This window comes from Poecilia latipinna, unplaced genomic scaffold, assembly GCF_001443285.1.
Source record: "Poecilia latipinna isolate Pla-1442-1.1 unplaced genomic scaffold, P_latipinna-1.0 Scaffold2308, whole genome shotgun sequence".
Taxonomy (NCBI): domain Eukaryota; kingdom Metazoa; phylum Chordata; class Actinopteri; order Cyprinodontiformes; family Poeciliidae; genus Poecilia; species Poecilia latipinna.
In genome coordinates this window covers 1-21,685 of record NW_015114924.1, presented here as the reverse complement: position 1 = coordinate 21,685, position 21,685 = coordinate 1, and the positions used below count along the sequence as shown (strand labels likewise).

Sequence of the window (21,685 nt, the reverse complement as noted above, 5' to 3'; positions counted from 1 at the left end):
GGGGCAGTGAGTGATAGAAACAACACACACACACACACACACACACACACACACACACACACACACACACACACACACACACACACACACACACACACATTGCTGAATATTTTTTGGGAGGATTTTTTGCTTCTTTCCACGTGCTGCAGCTCGTTTGATTACAAGCCTCCAGACCAGATCCAAAACCAGGCTCTGTTCAGTGGTTTTTCCCTCCCATGTGGAAAACAGCTTTAATGAGAGATCTTGGTGCCCATAAATAAAACAGGACATGGGGCTGTCAGCTGTGAAGGCAAGACAGTGTGATAAATACAAAGACAGAGAGATTTTTAAAAAGTAGTCCACGGAGAGCAAACCTGTTTATGTGAAATGGTGTAAAAGAGGGAAGAAAGTATTTCGGTCGTACAAAAGGCAAACTGGTATCAGAATGTGAGAAGATAAGTAGGAGTGTGCAGGATCCCCGAAGCTTGGATTAAAATTTAACATAAATTGCTTCAGATCTACCATTTGTGAATATCTTAAAGGGTATATATATCACAATCTTTACAAATGTATTTTCTATTGTGTTTCATCTCAACTCACAATAGTTCTATTAGTTTCCATGATAAAATTGATATATATATATAAAGCATGGGGGCGGGGGAAAGCGAGATCACAGCCAGAAGTTGCTAAGGAGTGATTATGTTGCACATCGAAAACAAAACACGAGCACTGATGACACAGCGAAGGGAATGAACCACTTACAAAGACGAAAGTAGTGATGGCAAAGTCTGCAGGCTGAATTCCAGTTTTCAAAGTGAATATTATTTTGTGTAATTTGCGCAGTAATGAAGAGGAAGTCGATAGAAATGCTGTACGAGTGGAGCGGCTGAGAGACCCAACAAACCGGTACTCTCTGGAAGGATTTAAAAGGCCTCCATGGTGAGCGCAGTCAAGAGATTAGAAGGAAAGTTAAAGGCCGCCCAGCCACCTCAGTGGTCTGGCTGTTTATTCCTGCCAAAGGAATCTAGAACCAGAGGAATGGACTCTGTTGTGTCCATGTCCCTCAGGTTTTTCTTGTTACTTTCCAGACAATCCAAGACTCCACTTGTTTCATAATACCGGGCCAAAAGGTGTTCGCAGCAGAGGCTATGGTTCTGGTGGGCGACAAGCAACAATCCATAACTGTGTTTATGGATTGACTTCCTGCACTGACGATCTTTGTAGCGTGGCCACACATTCACCTACTGGTGTGCTTCTTTTTGTCAAGAAAAACTAAAGGAAGGGAGATCGTCATATATGGTAATATCCTTCTATTTTAGCAGGTGTGACACACGTGTTTTAAGTGGGCTTTTTCTGCTTTTCTAAATCTAATTGAAAGGCAGGCTGTTATTTATTTATGCATCATAGTGTCGAGATTTTTTTTTACTTTTCTTCTCAATACCATAATAATACATGCATTTTAACATACGCTGTGCTCAGACAATCGAGCCATTCTTACTTCGCTACTCTTCCATCTTCCCCCCCTCACCGCCGACGCCAGCGATGACCCTGTGTCACCAACCGCGCTGCCCTCCACTTACAGCCCACTGACAACAGATTTATTTTGAAGCTCATAAAACGCTGTTGTTCAAATGCTTTCGTGCACAGGGTAGGGGCGAGGCGGAACAGCAGCCGCGCCCAGAGCTGCAAGTGATCGTGAACTTTAAGACGGAGAGTGGAAGAGGAGCCAGTGGGAAGGGGGCAGGGGGGTAGAAGGGCGGGGTTGTCCTCACAGCCGTTGATGGTGTTGTTGTACGCCGTCGTGCCGTAGCCCGTCGTGTTCAGCGTTTCCTTGCTCCCGCAACGAGAATTCCTCGCGCTGCCCCAGGGGTCGTTGTCATAGGAACCAGATCTCGCTTTCATCTCCTCCTTGAGGATCATCCGTCCGATGCCACTCCCAATCTTTAAAGGAAAGAGAGTGGGGGCGGGGGGCGGGAGAAAATGAGAAGACAAGGAAGATTTTTAACTCCTTAAATACAAGAAGTGATTTTTGGTGTCATAATAAAAAAAAAAGCTGTTTTTTTTCTTTTTTGCTTCTTCACAGAGGAGAACTGTCACTTTAATCACTTTCTGAAGAAAGGGAGAGAGAAAACAGTGGAGCTCTCACTCTTTGAAGACCCTGACTCCAACTCTCTTCATCTCCTCCCGTCGAGAAGCGTCGCCGTGGCGCCCGGTAGGCTGAGAGAGACAGAGAGAGAGAAATGACATAAAAGAGATTTCCCTTATATGAAAATGTAGCTCAGAGTAAAGAAAACAGCAACAGCAAAGAGAGCGAGTGAAGAAAATAATAAAATAAAAAACGAATAAGAAGCAGCTTGACAGCTCTTTACCTCTCGGGGAGCTGGTGTACGGATAATAGTCCGACTCAGACTGCGTGTATGGCTCTGGAGAGTAGGTGGACAGGCTGGAGGATCGGAGGATATCCTCACTCGTTCTGCTTTTGGTGGCTGATTCCGCATGATTGTCTGGAACAAACAGAAGAAAAAAAAAAAGCATACAGTTAAAAGTCATTCATATATGTAACCATCACCTGACACTAAATACCATTTAACAGCTTCATTCTTAATAATACCTTGTCAGATTATGATGGCAAACCTCTAAATCGCGCACTCTGAAGAGCTTTAAAGCTGATCGATTTTTACTGCAGTTCGACAATGTCTTACTGCGATTCAGAGAAAAATCTAACCTGTCGTTCAAGTAAATTTAATCAGTACAAGGAAAACAAGCCCACGGGGTAAGAGATGCTCTGCTGTGGTTAACAACTGGCAAAACGTCCTCGTCCACATTCATGCTTTGTTTTGTGCCACACCCAAAAGGAGTGCATGAAACAGAAAGACTAAATCTTAGTCTAGTTAAAGTGCCAATAGTGTTTGTCAAACTCTGCGCATTACGTTTGTGTTGGTGGTACAGAAAGCGATTTTCTTGTCCAGACTAAGTGCGATGTTCGAGAGAAACGGTCACAAATTACTAAATAAAACTTATGGACATTAAAAACATACATAAACTGAAAAACTACCATTTTATTCCATAGCAGTTTTTAGACGTGCTAATATGTGCGGCTCTGAGGATTTTGTAAATAAAGATACGTCAGTAGTGCCAAATGGAGACTCTCGAGTTAACGATTGAGTTCGCTCATGCACTCTGTGACTACATTGAACAGATAATCACGAATGAATTAAAGAAAAATGATTGCTTTATTCAACTTGTTCTCAGTCTGGAAAGCTTTTCCAGCATTTTTAGCATAAATCACTTTCAAACAGACGGCTTTTCTGGGATAAAAAAAAAAAAAAAGCAGGGTATACATTGCTGGTGTAATTTTACACTACATTTTCCCAGTTGTCACATGCGCCGTTTTCACTGTCAGCGGAGATCAATACTTTCAGCCAATGGCAGCAGGACAACAAGTCGGATTAAAAATGGGTTCAGTTACAGCTTAGCCCGAAGCTCACAGTCGTTTTGCAAGCACCACAACGCCATGACACCGACGCCGCTCTGCACTCGAGCGCAGTCGATGGATGTAAATGGGCGATAACGCATGCACTGTAATGCCACATAGATCACTCTTCATTCTGCCAGCCATTAGCCACACCAGCCCCCGATCCATGACCAATCAAATACCTGCGTGCATGACAAACGATGCTACGCTCGTCTTCACGACACATTCAACTAAACGCCAACGGACACGTGGCACACACGCAGAGGCACACACACACGCACACGCACACACACACACACACACACACACACACACACACACACATGCACACAAATCATCCATCCACTGAGACTTGAGTTAAACAGCGAGAGGAGGGGGATACTTACAGAGGCAAGGTCACGGCGCAAAGTGGAGCAGAGGGTGGAGGGAAGTGAATAAAAGTGATTGGATGCAATAAAAAAAAGAAGGCAAAAAGAAAAGGGAAACATTATTGGAGCATCCCTGAGGGAGGTGTGAGAATGTGACGGCTTTGCTCGGATGAGCACAAAGCCGGGAAGGCTTTCCACGCGGCTTTTTTGCATCATGTGCTGCAAGCCGGCTAAATGATTCATTCATTACTGGCCTTGATGTAAAAAAACAAAAATGAATAGGAAAATCAGATTTAAGGTCTAAATCTGTGAAGATCTGAATTTAGAGAATTAAATAATGAATGTCACTTAAGCAGAGCATAAAGGACACTTAGGATTGATAACACGGGTGGAGGGTTACAGGTTTTTTTGAAAAATTCTTACTTCCAATGAAAACATTTTGACCAGTGATGAAATAATCTTTCAAGCTGAGGAACATAGGGAGGTAGATGACGTCTATTCACGGGTCGACACGCTAACTGACCCACAGCACGGACGAGCATGCAGGACAAGGGTGGAGATGAACCGTTGTCAGCCTGCAGATCCCGTGACTCTCAGCTGAAAAAGCCTTTTGGAGTGCAGTGTGATGAGAGGACAGCAAATCTTAATTATGCGCTGAAGCATGCTATACAGATGGCGGAGTAGCATTCGGGTTTAATGATTTGTGAAAAATGGCTAAAAAGCATCTTGTGTTAACCACGCCAGGGTGCCAGTTGGATAAACGACGGCACAAATGCACGGCTAGGATCGCCAACATGTCTGCCGGCTGGGAAATACAGTAAATGGGCCAAAACAAGTTGCTTTTCTAATTCGGTTTTGCACCGTTCTCTGTTTGGCTCCGTTCTGTTCTCGGAGGACTGGGCCTGAGCAAAACCCCTTCCTTCATTCGCATGGACTCGTCATGGACTGTGTGCAAAAGTAGGATCATGATGTTTCTGGCATGCACATGAAACACAGCTCTTCCACATTTAGCTACTGCCACAAATGCAAATGATACCACAGATCTTTTTTTCCCTCGGCTCCGAGAACAAACTCAGCAAGCGCGTTTCTGCGCTTCTGAATTCTCGCTGCAAAGCGGAGGTTACACGCTACGCCGATGCCGAGGAGGAGCATCGGGGGGTGGAGCCGAAGAGGAGCACGACCACGGCACGACTAAAACTGACAGGAACGGGGAGGGTAGGCCGAGGCGGGACCGAACTAAACTGTACCCGTTCTCTTATAGATGGGCGGCTTCCTGTAGATGTTGGGATCCCCTGTGGCTGAGGAGAGAAACAGGAGACGGAGAGGTGAAACGTGAAGGAGCGTCAAAGGGAGAGGCTGTGAATCTCTACTGGGTTTGTGGGGTGGAAGGTAGAAGGGAGGGAAATGAACGAACAAGAATTTGTTGCAAAGAAACACAACTCGGTCATATTTTGCCACAGGCACAACATCAACAGTCAGAATGCTTTGGCATTAGCCAACCGCGACTGATGGCATTCGCTGAAAAGAAAGGAAAAGGAAAAAGTTGAGAGTGGTGGCGGCTGCAGTGGGGGGCGGGGCAAACGTGAAGGCCTACCTGGAACATGAAAATGTTTAGGGGGCTGGTTTGTGGTGGGTGTGCTTGATCGCCCCTCTTGGCCATAACAGGGTGAACTCCTGCCACTCTCAGAGCCTGTAGCCAGCCACAGCCAGTCAGAGTAAAGGAGACATGAGCATGAGGGAAAAAGGTGTTGACACATGCGAATGAGATGCGCTCAGATATTTGTCAACATTCGCAAATGAGCAAGAATAACTTTTCCACTTGTGTAATGCAAAGTACTATTGAGCTTGTTTACAGAGCAGCTTTCCAATTGCAGGATCAACGGCGCCACTGCACAAGTGTAAGAGTAACATGAAATGTCAGCAGAGGAACAAGTCCAGCAAATGAAGCAGCCAAACAAGTACAGCAACATTCTGTTGTCGGGAGGTAAGCTATGCTGTCCCATTAGCATCACTTAGGGCTTTTATAACTACTGAGAAGGCATGTTGATGATAAAATCATGGAAATAGGGAGTACATGGGCAGTTTCTGAAATTCTACAGTATTAGCAACTAGACAGTTCCTATAAAACATTCATACCCTTGAACTGTTTTTGTTTTTCGTCAATTTCCAACCACAGACATCGCTGCATTTATAGGGATTTTATGTGACAGGCCAACGTGACTGACTAATTTGACCATTTTGTCTTTGCCCGAGTTCAGTCAGGCTGAATGAGGAACATCTGTAAGTCCTGTTACAGATTCTGCATTTTATTTAGGTCGCTACTTTGGACTGTACATGAATATGCGCCGATTTAAACAACTCCATAGCACCTCTGACTATCCATTTTGGAGTTATTCTCATGCAGGAATGCAAAACTCTGATGTATTTTGAAGCCTCTAGAAGCTTTTCTTTGACTGGCATCCAGTGTTTAGCTCTTTCCGTCCCATTAAACTGGACCAGCTTCCCTGTCCTTTGCTGAAGAAAAGCGTCCCCAAAGAATGGTGCTGCCACCATAATTCCTGGTGGTCTGTCACATAAATTCCCAATAAAATTAATTTAAGTTTATGGTTAAAACCTAAAAAAAATACTTTTGACAACAGATATTGTAAAAACAAGAAAACAATTTGAGTTACACACTACTTTTCTTACCAGGGTAGACAAAGTGCTGTGGAGAGCGAGGCATGATGGGTGACATGCCTTGACGACTGTAAGTCGGGGAGTCAATATAACCTGGAATGGGGCATCGGAGCTGCTTTGCATCCGGATGGTCATAATCCTGCAACGACAAATAAATTATGTCGTTGCAAAGAACAACAAACCACAGAAACTCTGACAATGGTTTACTTATTGGGACCCGCTCTTCCACTTGATTCAAACCAAAAACGCTTACCTGAGAATACGGAGAGAGATTTCCAAGGGACTGTGGAACCAATGGAGACAGACAGTAACATTAGGCGGTGTATTAAAGGCTAAAAGGATGTTGCAAGAGTAGGAAAAATGTCAGTAAAAGAGGGTAAACATTTGGAATTTATACCAAAACAAAAAATGTTTTTCAAACAATAGCATACTTTCATGTGGTCGGTATATAAAGTTGGGCTAACCTCTGTTACTCATATAATTGATTTAAAAAAAAAAAATCAACAGTTTTCTTAAAAACCCAAGTGTTTTAAGAAGCAGTCAGAGCTGCTGCTGCAAACCAGAGATCACAAAACCGAAAAAAAAAAAAAAAAGGTTAAAATACTACCTCTAAAAAAAGAGATATTACAGGATGAATCATCAACAAGTCATATCAAAACACATTAAAAACATGCTGATGTTTGCCTAACCTCTCGGCCTCTGCTTCAGATGAAAACATAATCCGATGAGCCGTGAAGAAGTTATTTGAGGAGAAATGAAGCTGCATGTGTGAGGCACTGGATCTCAAACATCTTTCAAAAAGTCCAGTTTTTGTGGTGTAAAGCTATTAGACAATCATTAACCTTACAGGACTTAAAGGAACTTCACTCTAACATATATATACTAAAAAAAAAAAACAAAACAAGTTCATTACTTATTATTTATCATGAACTAAAGCTAATAAACACAACAGGTGCACTGTGCACTTTCTAAGGCTAATAATTTGTTGAAAAATCCCATTTTTCAAAACACAAACATGCAATCTGTGGGAAAACTATGTTACTGAACCACATCTTTACTAGGTAATATTTTAGATTGTAAAAACTTTAGATTGTTCACAGCCTTCGTCAGGCTGACTTTTTTTTATTTATTATCAGACAGACACCAGATACTTTTGGGTCAAATATGTAAGATTAATGGAAAGGTTCATGATTTCAAGTGGAAATCAAATAAAAAAAATCCATATTATAGTAATTGTTTACCATATTTTACAGCCAGTGTGGTATCCTTTTTAAGTCAATCGCATCTTTTGAAAGTGAAATGTAACTTTGCCAGACCTTAAGGCAATTCTCCCAAAAACTTTTAGAATATTTTAGCCAAACCAGGACATTTTTATTGAAAGAAAATGCTTCTGCTCTATAGTTTGTCCCTTAATCTGGACTAAAATATGTAAGAAACTGTTGTGACATGTAGCAATAATTTGTACAGCTCCCTCCTGATTGCCTGTTTGTTTTTTGTCTTCCTCCCAGATAAGTTTCAGTCTTGTGTTTTCATCACTTTTGGAGAAACATCCAGTCTTTGTAAAGTTATGATTGTCCCCTTGTCCTGACAAATACCTTTGTACAAGTTCTTTTAAACCCTGGGTTTAGCTAGAGGATGCAAATGATTAAATGTCATGATAATCCTTCTTAGGAAGCTGAAGTTTACTTCAAGTTAATTCAAGTGGTTATAAATGTGTAGTGTGTGTACCCAAAAATACCAAATGGTGAAACTGAACCAAAAGGTGCAAAAAAAAAACAAAAAACAAGGAAACAAACAAAAAAAAAAAAACATTTGTCAAATATGCAAGCAGGTTTTCCAGGTTATTTACTTAAACACATTTCATTTGTTTTTCAGGTTATGTGTCCAATAACACAATTTGTCATGATCTTGAATCCACTGTGTTTCCTATTTATAAAGGATAAAGCTAATCTCGTTTCAGGTGGAATATCAGTGACTGTCAGGAAAAAAAAAAAAAAACCTGCAGCATTTGGAGCATCACTGCTGAGCGAATCAGGTTCGACACTATCACAGTGCTAATGTCGACAATGTAATGCTGATGAAATAAAATCCCTTTTTCTTTCTGCACTTTGAAGTTACCCAGTTTTCAAGCACATTTTAACAAATGATCAGTCTGGGATGTGGTATCGGTACATTCCAATGGCTAAAGACAGTCACATAAATTGATGAAGCATTTTGTGGTCATTCATCTACTAATATAGTTATAATATTTAAAACGTCATGTTTTGCCAAATAAAAACCCGATCTAAACCACTTGCAGAGATGTTTGCTCCTTAAAAATCTTAAAAATGGAAAATAGACGGGAACAACACGATGGTTCATTAGACAGCAAGTGTGTGGCAGCAGTACCTCCACATAGGAGAAAGTGTCTAGCCTTTCATCAGAGGTGTATCTGTGGAATGGCTGGTATGAGGAGGATATGAGATCTGGCTGCTGGACCTCATATATGGCCTTGACCTTTGGCAGGGCAGCAAGGTCCTTATAATCAAAGATCTCATTCTCCACTCTGGCCTGGAGAGAGGACACACACACACCCACCGACCACAGACAGAGACAGCAGCGACAAGACAAGACAAGACGGTCAACCACATGGACAACGAATGGTCACACGTTGCGACGCGAGCTCCGGTGGCGGCGAGGAGCAACGAAAGCTGATGGAGCAGGCACAAGCCCAAAAAAAAAAAAAAAAAAAAAAAAAAAAAAAAAAAAAACAGACAAACAAGCTCATGCACACAGCAGAGCTTGGCAGAGCTGCGAGCTGTTGACCGCAGGGAGCTGGGCTTTTGTCGGAAATAAGGACGGAGAAGCACAGACAGTCACAAGCAGGAGGAAGGAGGGGAGAGGGAGAGGAGACAGTACGCACGACACGCTTGCTTACACTGCGATTCTCCATCATCCATCACCTTAAACAGAAAGGTCGTCGATTATGTGAGAGGAGCAGAGTAAGGAAGGGCAGGGAGCAGCGAGCCCTGCACGCATGCAGACGAGCGCCGACATGCAAATGTAGCTGTCACGTAGAGCAGCGCTCAGCAGAGTGCCAAGCAGCAGGCTGATGGCTGTTAAAACGATGGACCTGGTCCAACTCTGAGCTCTGCGCAGTGACAACGGTTACATTTGCTGCTTTCTGCACATCTGTATATCTGCTCAGCTCTTGTTAAACATTGTAAATTACTTTCACTCTATGTTACATAGATGACTAAATATATATCTTCAGTGACCGGGAAAGTTCTGTTTTTCACTTGCTAACCCCACTTAGCTTCACACTAGCAATCGTTTTTCTATACGCTCAAGGGAGTTTATCGCCTTTCCAAAGTTTTCACACCCATTTGAGTCATTTGCTTATATTGCTGAAATTCCAGCTCGTTGTATTAGGGTTTAGTGTGACACACACCAACAGAAAGTAGCGCATGATTGTGAAGTGTCAAAACAAAAATGGTTTTCAAACTCTTAACATAGAAAGACCTAAAAAAAAAAAGAGTTTGTGGTCCAGTCACATGAGACTTAAATATAACTTCCTGACTCGTAAAATACCATTGTAGATGACAACTTTTATGTCATCTCCACTGTTAAATATGATGGTGAAAGCATCAAGTTGTGGGGAGGCCTTTCTTTACATTGGCTCAGGAAGATGACCAAAAGCCAGACAGACCCAAAAACAAAGTAATTCTGGAAGAAGAATTGTTAGAGACTGCAAAAATATTTGAGTTGGTTGGCAGAAGTTAATTTTCCAGCTGGACAACAACCAAGTTTGTACTGAGGAGAACTGAGCACAAACTTTTAAATAGACAAAATATATATATATATTGAAATTTGTTATGATGTGAAAGATAAAGAAAAATGTTAAAGGGCATGAAAACTTCTACAAGGCATTGGGAATCTCAAACTCTGGCAAGAAGGGATAAACTTCCCTTTATTGCCTAACGGAGTTAAACTCAACTCAGATTCCCTTACTACTCATAATGGAAGGACTTTCTGGACTAAACGTAACACTAAAACACTGTTCTGCCTCGGGAACTCTCTGATCTCAAATCAAACCTTAGCACAGCTGAAATAAAAAAAATAAATAAAATAAAACTAGCTCACGATGCCAAATGCTTTAGAAAAGACTTTGACAAAGTGTAAGACTTGGATCTCGGATGATAAAACAAGCAAAGGGATCAAAAGTGTTGCGTTTCCCACTGTAACACCAAGCAGCTTCACAAGACACTTAAACCATAATCAGATGAGGTAAGACACAGACAGGTGAACAGGCCAAGGGAGTAAAGGGGCCTTGTGTTTCAGTGCTTAAAGATCCAACTTTCATGGTTGAATGCCGTTTCTGGGGTGCCGAATGAACTTAAATATGGCTTCTATGTGGAATAGTGACTGGAAGCTGGTAGATGCATTGGTTACTTACACATATAACTCTGCTGGGAGAACCTATGGAGGATCCTGGCGGTGAGATGGAGGTCTCCGACAGGCGTCTGTGCTGTGAGGAAAACGCCAGACGAAGAAAGATGAGGACGCCAAGTCAAGTCAAGTCGCATTTTTATCTATCCGAAGCTTTTCGGCGAAAGCACCCAGCTCACCCTGAGTCTTCGCTCCGCCCTTGCGGCCTGCTTGCATAACGGGTGCCACACCTCGCAACCTGACGACAAGGAGGAAAGCATGCCGCGCGTTCATCTACTCTGGTTATTTCTGAGTGGAGTGAGCATGCCAGCTTCTTGTGCTGATGCAGTCGGAGATTCACCTGTCAGGTACATCTCTTCCCCTTCTTTGAACATCGTGTTGCAGCGGGCACATCGAGCGCACGTCGGATGGTAATGCTTCCCTCCTGCCTGAGAGAAAGAGGAGTGACTGAGCATAAATTATCATAACGAAGTACCTCACGGACTAAGGGGGTTAATCTGCAAGATGTTGAACCCGTCTCGTGCCGGACATCGTCTCCGTATGTTTTCCCAGAGTGCGTCACCTGACCTCCAGTGACCTCGTTGTGTTGAGACATTACTGGAAAGCCTCGTGCCGTTTCGTGCTGCAGTCACACCCAAGGAGCAAATTCAAAACGAACAAAACGTAGCGCCTAAAGTTTGGCACGTGCACAAGCAGTAGTTAATAAAACAACCGTTCCCTGCAGTTAAAGTTGCATTTATTTAAACTGTAAATGAACTGTATATGCAAATATTGTACATATTTTTCCTTTTAACAATAGCTTCCCTTCAGCCATTCTTCCATGAAGGGTAAACTTGTGGAGTCGAAGCTCATCTGAGGATCTCGGCAATCTTTCCAAAGAGGTCGAGGTAAGCAATATTAGGTCATTGCTTCCCCCCCCCACCCCCACAGTTTAGGTGGCCGTCATGTCGTAGTAGTAAACATGTGCTTAGACCAACTGCATGTTTTTCCATTTTTGGTTGAAGAATTGAACAGTCCTCTGTGAGATGCCCAAACCATGATCCAACCTGTCTACTTTTATTACCTGGTATTCATAAAGCTTCATGAACTAATGTTCCCCAAGAAACGTCTGAGGCCATTACAGAAAAAAAAAAAAAAAGTTGCATTTATATTGAGACTAAGTTCGACTCAAGCAGTTTGACTTGTTAGGTCAGACGGCGGTGAAAAAAATAGTACCACTATAGTTTGATTTATATTTGTGAAAAACATATGAACTACTCTGTGTTGATCTGTGATTTTAAAAAAACAAAAACAAAAAAACACTTATAGACACTGAATTGTTGGTTGTATTAGGACCAAATGTGAAAAAGTTTAAGCTTGTGATGGATATTTTTGCAGGACACAGCATCTAATTTGATTAAGGACTCAATAATGTGAAGCACCTGGATAAGGGGACCTGTATATATACACATGTAGGAGGCGAAGGTGACTTCATGGACCAGATGTGCTTCTGCAGTGCCAATGACTGAGGCGTGGCCACGTCCTCTCACCTCAGTCTGCTCTCACACCGTTCCAGAATTCTATTTATAGGAGCATGGCCTAGTGTGTGTGTGCGTGTGTGTGTGTGTGTCGGCGAGTGTGTGAACCAGGTTTTTATATCCTTGTGGGGCCCTATTTCTGTCTACACTGTAGGGTTGTGGGGAGCACTGCGTCTTGTGGGGACAAATCCCGGTCCCCCTGAGGGGAAATGCTGTTTTTAGGGTTAGATACGTGATGGTTAGGGGTAGGGTTATGATAAGGCTGCAGAAAATGAATGAATGTCAATGTAAAGTCCCCACAAGACACGAAAACACAACTGTGCATGTGTGTGTGTGTGTGTGTGTGCTGGGAGTATCGTTTTTATGTAATTTCATGCCACGCTGATTTTTTTTTCTGCTTCTATTAGAGGAGATAGCTCTTTACGTGACCTGCAGGAACAGGAACAGCGTAAAGCTGGATTCCCAATTGTCTACAAGTAGCGTCTCAGAATACCAGGGCCAAAGCTGTTTTAGGCGCTCGGGTTACTGTGAAAGGAAAGGCTAGGGGAACACATGAATTACCGTACTTCCATGTCCTGTTTTCAGAGTGTTTACCGTCACCAGGCGAAACTGTGTCAGTTCAACCAGTTTCTAATGATGCACCTATTCTCAGTAGGGGCATTTATAGGCTGCTGAATTTATTGAGAGGCAACGGTGTAATGATCCTGCTTCTTACTCTCTCTCCCTTTCTAAGCCTAGACTTAAAAAAAAAAAAAAAAAAAGAACTGCTCATTAAATACACGGCATCTGGTTTTGAAAAGTTGGACTCGATATCGGGTCAATATTTTTGCTGATGAAGCGTAATCAGTAACACACACCAATTAGTCGGGGTCTATGGCGTGCAGCAGGGAAGAAAACAAAGTTCTCATAACCTTAAACATTTTTTTTTCTTCCCATTTTGTTACATTACCCGATTACTTTTTATTGGGATTTTAAGTGATAAAGTCACAATGAAGTGAAAGATTACATTTCTAGTTACGGTTTCTAACAGCTGCACACACGTCCCGTCGACTCTGACAGCTTCTACATCAGTTCTAAAAAAAAATAAAAAATAAACAGCACGATGCTGCCGCCACAGTTTTTCACCATATGGATGCAGTTGCTCAGGGCGAACAGCAGTGCTAGTTTTCCCTCACACGCAATATTTTGAACGTAGCCCAAAAGTTCAGTTTTGTTCTTATCTGACCCTGAACACTTTCCTCCCTATACCCCAGATGGATTATGTCAAGCTGCCAGAGAAGGGACTTCCTTCCACCAATCGCTTTCTTTCTGGGCCTTTTCCTTAAAGACCACGTTTGTGGAGTGAATGATGAACACAGCTGTCCTTTTGACACGTTCTCCCTGCAGCTCCTCCACGTTTACCGTGTTCGCATCTGAATGCCAGCAAGCCCCCAGGACAGCCGAATTCATGCTGAATTTAATTCAGATTTGTTGAGTTCTGTTATTTAAGATTGTCGATAAGAGGGAACGCCAAACTTGGAAAATTGGAAACAAAACAGGATTGCATGTACTTTTTTCATAGGTAACAAGATCAAAAAAAAGGGGAAACACCTATTTGCAAAAAATGTTTTGCTAGGGAGTCATATTCCATCCACCTCAGAAGCTGTTTAATACACAATTAAAGGTTTTGTCGAACGTGTCCAAAAAATATGAAAAAAAAAAGGTCAAGGGGTGTCTGTACTTTTGCAGAGCACTGTAGGGGGAAAAAAAAAGAGAGAGAGAGACTTGCGGATAAAAGCAGACATGTCCTCATGTCTATAAATAGCCCAGAGAGGCTGGCAGTCAGGAACAAAGCACTTCACACCACCAGTTCTGACAAGCAAAGGACCACAGGGACGAAGAGGTGCAGTGTGTTTGTGTTTGTATGTTTATTTCTTTCGTCCGACAATTCTTTTTAACAACGCATTTTCATGACAGCAAAAAAAAAAAAAAAAAAAAAAAAAAAAAAAAAACACCTTTAAAAAACCCTCCAAAACATTTAATTAGCACCGGTGCATAATGACTTTAATCATTTTTTTGCCTCCACTATTGTAATAGTTTCTCCCTTACAGTCTTTTTTTATTTTTTTCCCCAGAGCCGTTTTGTTACCGTTCACCCTGAGCTCATTTTCCACTGCAGCCCTCCTTTCAAACGCTGACTACTTTGGCATAAAAGCACAAATGGGGATTTTTTTTTTTTTTTTATCACAGCAGAAATTGCTCTCAACGTCTGTCTCTCCTTCAGCCATCTTTTCCCCTTCCTCTTCCCCCCCCCCTCAAATCTTTTTATAGCTTCCAATTTTCCTCTTCACTTCTTGCAGAATTTGGTGCAACTTTTTACTCCCTCCCCGTTTATGCAGGTAGACCCGTTATCTCCTCCAAAAATGTTGGGAGTGGAAATACTGACGGATGAAATGAATCTGATTTATTTTAAGCTACTTATCGTCCCTTGATCTTAAACCTCCCGCTCCCCTAAAGCTCAGCGGAACGTAGTCCGAGCTGAGAACGAAACGCTGCTGTTTAACTCCGATAACGCTGATTTGCACCAAGTTAATACCTTTAATCTCTCTGTTTAGATTTCAATTCATCCATTCTTTTTTTTTTTCTTTTTTTGTTGCATCACTTCATGCTCCAATCTCACCTCCAGGACCCGTCCGCTGATGTATCTGTTACACGTTTCACATTTCACCCCGTACTGGGCGTGGTAATCCGCTTCACAGTACGGCGCTCCGTCCCTGCATCACAGAAAACATAAAAGGCGTTTCTTCCATTTTCTGGGCCGAAATGCACAACCCGTCCAGCTCTGGCCCTGAGAGGGAAAGCGGAGATGGAGGAAGCGGCTGGAAACGCCGCATCACCCCCCCCTCCCACCCCCCATCTCTACGCACTCACTTGCTGATGTATTCCCCCGTGAGAACCATGTTGCACGTCCGACATCTGAAGCAGCTGACGTGCCACTGTTTCTCCAGTGCCAGGAGAGACTGACCCTGTTTGATCTCTGCTCCACACCCAGCACAGTCTGGAAAAAAAAGAGGAAGACGAGACAAAACGGATGAACGGGGACAAAAAAAAAAAAAAAAAAATGAGGAAGAAGCACGCAAACCCAACGAGGAGGTGAGCGAGCTTTCGCTGTGAAAACGGCTTTCTTTTGACACTTTCTGCATCTTGCTTTTCATTTCAACGTTTTCCCACATTAAAGCATATTGGTCATTTAGCTGCCCTGAGGCGTTTGCCCCAGCAGGTGTGACCATCGCAGGTTGCATAAGGAAAGCAGACGGGACAGCTCAGAGCTTGCAAATGATGCATGGCTGCACAGCTAAAAAAAAAAAAATAAATGAAATGAGGTCAGTGCATTTATTTCCATTTGGGAGACACTTTGCTCGGCTTAACCTTTTCTGACCCAGCCCACGCCCTCAAACAGAAGTCACCGCATCGCCAAGAACTGCATGACTTTGCCTTTTTAGCTCACAAACAATCAGCCAAACCTTGAATTTTTACTGACTCAGGCTTTTACATCCACAAAAACCTTCGTGGTGTCGTCACTAAAGTGTAAAGAGCCAATTCGATGTCATTCAGGAAGTGCGGACGCAACGTTTTACATTTAGGGACTACACACTGCATTACCACGTACATTAAATCCTGCAACAATTACGGATGGTTGAATCAAGGAATGCTGGCGATTTTCAGCCTGATTGGCCCTGACCAGTGACCGTGTCGACAGCGACATTTTCTGCTCTAGAAGATATAAACTTAGAGGAAAAACACTCAATACAACAACAAACAGAGTTGTGTGGTTCAAAGTGCTCGTTTCCACAGACTTTTTTTTTTTTTTTGCACATGCCCAAAAAAAGCAGTTTCACCACACGGCTTACAAACTGCACAGGTAAAAAATGGGAACAAATCACTTTGTGGGCAACAGCTGAAGCGTTTCATAAATAAGTAAAGCAACACCTCCTCTGTCGATCACGGCGACTCTTCTATTATCACGCTGGGACGAATACCCATATGCTGTGCAGGGCTGCCCTGGCATTTATTGCTGATTTACTGCGGTTGCTAAATTAACGCGGAGGCAAACCTCCATAAAGAGAAAAGAAAAAGATCAATTTATAGGGCGGGTCAGGAAAGAATATACAGAGTGAATAAGGAGGAGGATATAAAACAAAGTTCGCCAACAGGCCAGGGACAATGAAGGACTTTAACTATGTGGGTATCGTAAACCATCATGCAGTAAAAAGATAAACTGTATTTTTAACTTTTATACATATAACAAAATGTGTATATACATATTATTGTATCTCATCATTTAGTCTAGCTACAAGAACCTTCTTTCATTCCTAGAAATGAAAAGAAGGTACATCTGGCTTGGTAATTCTCTATCCTGAAAGAAATTAACTTAGCTATTGATGCTAAGTTTATTTTTTTCTAATTAGCTAATCGAGTGCCTGTCTAATCACTCACTGGGCCTGTCCTGTGGATCTGGCAGGGGAGACTCCATGTTCCTAAAAAGCTTAGTTCTTTATGTTCTTACCCTGTTCTCTTTTCTTTCCATATAAGACATACTTCCACATGACTTTCAAAAACAGGATTTGTTCCCCTCCACTCACTTCTATCAAGTTAACAACTTGATGCTAGATTAAGACTGAAAAGCAACAAGAGGAATCTGCTTGTAAAGTCTTCTGTTTGCTTTTTTTTTTTTGTCTCTTTAATAAAGCTAATTCTGTTCATGTCTAGTTATTTGACGTGATGAGCAAACAAACATTTAATTAACATCCAATTTACAGGACAAACTGTTTCTTCATATCCCGATGGAGCAAAGTTTCCTTCTATTCATTCTTTTGCTAGATAATTTTATGCAACTTGTCATTAAACAAAGGTCTAAATTGGACTGTAGAGTATTATAGTTAAAATTTGACTGTCTGAACTTGGACATTTTAGTGGTTTGTACTGACAAATTTAAGTGATGCAAATTTGTTTGGGGAGATTAAAAAATGTTAAACTTGGTTGTTAAACCTCGCTGTAAATGGTGCTATTCCGAATTTTTTTTTTTTTATCGAATATGATTCTCCCAAATCAGTTAAGTTTACAATACTAATTGCATAAAAACTTTTTTTTATCATATTTTTGCTACCTTGTTTTGTGTTGTGACTAAACAAGAAGGAGGATTTATTTCATGCATAGCAAAGCTCACATCCACACAGTAACTTTTCAAGGGAATGCATCCTAAGACAACCGCTTTGCACTTCATAAGTTGTAGTTGAACGACTGCGGTGCAAAGCAAGTTATATTATCTTTTTCAGAAAAAAAAGTGGTTCATTTTTATTGTTTGCACTTCCCACTCACAGTGTTCCCTCATAACGCAGAGTGATAAACACTGTACCCGGGGAGCTGTTCGCCTTTTATTTGTCTAAATGGAGCAATCTGGGGGACACTGCATCCATTCCTGCTTCACCATCTGCTTAAAAACTCCACAGACTGTGCGAGGCGATGTGCCGACCGCCTGACACATTTAAAACAATCCATCATCAGCGACTGTCGCGCTGCTGCATGATCTTATATATTCCCTTTCTTGCCTTTTGCCTAACAAGGCAAACTCCGAGCCTTTCCTAATTTGAAGGGACAGGAAAGAGCAAGTCCAAGTGCAGCAGAGCACGAGTGTGGAAAGAAGCTTCTCCGCCCGCTAAGTGTCGGCAACACAAAGTAAATGTTGCATTTGTTGAATGACTTGTAAGCTGCCAGATCAACAGGAGAGGCCCGATGAGTGATTTGACAGGCACTCGATTAGCTAAATTAGAAAAAGAGAGAGAGAGAGATCTTTCAAACCAGGCGTGTTTGGATGGAGCAGACTGCAGCGCCTGGTGGGTCTAAACGGAACAGACAGAGCAAGGCGACGGCTCAACTCACGACTCGGCCCGTGGATCTTGATGGGCTCATTTGACTTGACAAGTGTGTGGGAGCACTGCTGGCACACGCAGTCCTTCCCGCTGAACGTCACTCTGTCTCCGATTGGGAAGGGTTTGCTGAGGGGAACAAGGGAGGGGGGGGGGGGAAGACTAGAGGTTAAATAATAGCAGACGATACGCTTGGAGGTATCAAACATTTACATCACTGAGTGCAGCATACATGGTCACAATTAATTGCCGGCCGCTGACGGGAAAACCGTAACGCTGCTGACGGCGGAGCTGAAAATGCGTTTGCAAACAGTTGCGGCGACGGGTTAACAAGGAGGTTGATTGTGACGGGAGCACCTGGCTTCTCTGTGATTAAAGAGGCGATAATGTGACGCTGCCACGGGCTTCGGGGAGAAAAGGAAAGCCGGTTCTCTCGCCGAGAACAAAACCTATTAGGCAGGACCGCGTGGAGCGCACGCTGATCCTAAACACCCGTTTCTCGCACAAGTCCACGGTAGCTTGTCTGGATTACCCCGCTTTACTCACTCCCCACACATCTGTTACCACTAGGCCTCTGTTTGCTTTACGGCTCTAAAGCTGTACCATAATAAATCAGCGTAAAGACGCGCACATGTGTACGGGGCCTAACAACATGACAGCGAGACAAGGTCCATAAAATCCTTTTTTTTCTACTGCATGTTTGAGCTCCCTTTCTTCTCCCTCACAAGGAGGCACGTTTCTTTGATTTCTTTATGACTGGATGGGATGAAAGAATGAATGGGGAGCTAAAAGGCTTAAGGAAGGCTGTTTAAAAGACACAGACGACAGTAATCGTTTTACTTCCCTGCCGAGTCCTGGAGCCGAAGCCAAGGCCCCGAAGGGAGGCTTAAGTCTCCTGCAGGGCTTGCGGAGATGTTCACAGGCAAGCCTGGCAAAAGTCTACCAATCCATTGTACACAGTAGTTGAGTTTTTTTTTTTTTTTTTTTTGGAACTTCTTCGCATTCACCTCCATTTTTTTCCTTCCGTTTCTTTTTGCATCTACTCTAAAATGGGAAACTTTTATGCATAAAACAGAAAGGAACAAACAAGCGAAGGGAGCAGTCGAACCAGCAGGGATATTCCAGAACACAAATTATTCAACAAAGACCTCGGTAAACACGAAAAAACAAAAAAAAAACACACACACACAACCGTACACAAACTTTTAGCTGTTCGTATCTCAAGGTTAACAAACCGTTCCAAAACTTCAAATGACATTTGCTCGTCTTTTCAAAATTTCGTTTCAGATCAATCCAGCTGGATGAAATGCGAGTACGAATGCTAAGCCCTGAAAAGGTTTGGCCCTAATCCATTACATTGTTGCTCTTGTTTAAGAGTCATTTCTCCTGCTGCCACCGGATACGCCTCCCAGTCCTCACCATCTCGAATCTCACAAGCTTCCTTGCCGATGCTGGAGGAAAAAACATCCCCAAACTGCCAACACTGTTGGTCACCTGTCAAAAAGTTCAATTTGATTCTTCCAGACATAAACCAACAAGCTAAAGTAAAACTACAACCATCTGATTTTGAGCCCTACAGCCTATTTCTTGGGCTTTTTTTTATTTTTTTATCTGCTCCTTCGCTGTGGTCCAGACATGGCTCATTTCTGAGCGTTTCACCGAAAACCTCTCAGTTTCCACTCCAGCTTAAGAACTAAATCTGCTGCGATGGTGCAGAAAAGTCCGTCTATGACCTTGTCTTTACCTGCGTTACTTTTGCTCCCTCAAGACACTCTTGCCTCGTCAGCCTTTCTCAGCACTTTAAAAATTTACTCTATTACATATTTAATGGACGGCACTTTTTTTTTTTTTTTTGCTTCCATTTATTTCCCCCTTGACCACAAAAAGGGGAATTTATTTCTGGTATTTTAACATGAGCCCAGTGGCTTTGAGCCAGCATGCCTAGGTGGGCCCCATGTGGTGGAAAGGAGCCACAGCCCACATGGGCCCTAAATGGACAAACCGATGTGGGGCACCACCATATAGGGCCCATGTAGGGCCCGTGTGGGCTGTAGCCCTACATGGGCAAACCCATGTGGGGCCATCGTGGGACCCGCGGACAAACCCATATGGGACCCATATGGCCTGCCCTCCTTTTCCCCACATGGGGCCCACCTAGGCATGCTGGCAGGGTGGTGCTTTTTAAGAACGTTAGCACTGAAAGGTGGACAGAAGCAGTTTTTGGTGCAGCGGAGTGTTGCGGGCGAGAACACGATGATGGGGATACTGGGGACAGTCAAAGGGAGCGGAGGAGGGTGGGAGTAGAGTTGACGGCGGATAAAAAGTCGACCCGGCGGCTTCTTCCAGTTCGCTGTCCTTGTTTCCTGTCACCACCAGAGCTGCTCCACTGACTGTCGCTGGTCGCTTCATGGCGGTTGTCCTTTTTTTTTTTTTTTTCTTCCTCCTTTGACCACAGCTGGCGGGCTCGAGCGGCTACGTCAAACAGATCTCTGACAAGAGGACAACACACCAGTCGCCTGGAGGGAGGAAACTGAAGATTACCGGATGCTAAAACCTATCACGCTTCAAAACACACCTGAGCGGGTTTTGATGCGAGCAGGAAGAAAGACGGATAGCTACAAATCTGAAACGCAAGCTGAGCTGCTAACAGACTTCCAATGTGGTACGACACGAGGACTCGAGCCTGATGACGACTGTTTGTTTTGGAGAGGAAAGAGACGGTTTATCTAACTGCGTGGCACGAATGATTTAATCTGAATCGCGTCACAGCTAAAAAAGCAACCCCACTTTCCAGTCATTTGATATGTGAAATGGAATTTGCTTTAATGATTAAAGCCTCTAAAGTTAGTCGCCCTCCTTCTACTGCCTGATTTCCAAAAGGAAGGACTGGGTGGTCATGAGACGCAAAGCCCTGACTCATGGCAAAAGAGAAGAAAATTGACTTTTCAATGCCTCAACAGTACATCCCCTGTTCTTCTATTATCCCTCGGGGAGCTGATGAATTCCTGCAGATCAGACACAGAACAGTAAACCAGGAAAACGATGAGCACATGACAAATAAAAAAAAAACAAAAAGTATTCATACTGATGTACTTTTTTCACACATTTTCATGTTACAAATTTCTATGCATTTTATTTGAATTTGATGTGACTCAGTTGAATTCAAAGGTGCCTTATTTAAGCCAAAGGGAAATTTATTCCTGTTGTAAGAAAAGTCATCCAAGTATCTTCACAGCGTCAGTGTGGATGGTGACGCTGGTGGCAGGAAGGACTGAAGACTGCTGCAGTACAACAGTCTTATGATCGTCACGACACGCCAACGGCTGAATTCTTGGGC

The 21,685-nt window shown here is 42.9% G+C and overlaps 1 protein-coding gene across 9 annotated transcripts in view; it reads right to left on the bottom strand.

Annotated features, from left to right (window-relative positions):
* LOC106937268 (actin-binding LIM protein 3-like) overlaps positions 1–19,751 on the bottom strand; it is a 26,546-nt gene extending 6,795 nt beyond the window's left edge. The window contains exons 1-14 of one of the 9 annotated variants that reach the window (XM_015018682.1): positions 18,362–19,750; positions 15,353–15,479; positions 15,102–15,195; positions 11,267–11,354; positions 11,106–11,164; positions 10,934–11,005; positions 8,887–9,048; positions 6,752–6,781; positions 6,511–6,637; positions 5,417–5,512; positions 5,070–5,120; positions 2,349–2,483; positions 2,126–2,196; positions 1,752–1,920 (exon numbers count right to left, since the gene is read on the bottom strand). In XM_015018682.1, the coding sequence (XP_014874168.1) occupies positions 1,752–1,920; positions 2,126–2,196; positions 2,349–2,483; positions 5,070–5,120; positions 5,417–5,512; positions 6,511–6,637; positions 6,752–6,781; positions 8,887–9,048; positions 10,934–11,005; positions 11,106–11,164; positions 11,267–11,354; positions 15,102–15,195; positions 15,353–15,479; positions 18,362–18,557 (1,477 nt within the window). In that variant the 5' untranslated portion in view covers positions 18,558–19,750. Of the gene's footprint in view, positions 1–1,751; positions 1,921–2,125; positions 2,197–2,348; positions 2,484–5,069; positions 5,121–5,416; positions 5,513–6,510; positions 6,638–6,751; positions 6,782–8,886; positions 9,049–10,933; positions 11,006–11,105; positions 11,165–11,266; positions 11,355–15,101; positions 15,196–15,352; positions 15,480–18,361 lie in introns of all 9 variants that reach the window. The other 8 variants (XM_015018684.1, XM_015018686.1, XM_015018687.1 and 5 more) reach the window with 8 other exon arrangements.
* Positions 19,752–21,685: the final 1,934 nt, after the last annotated feature.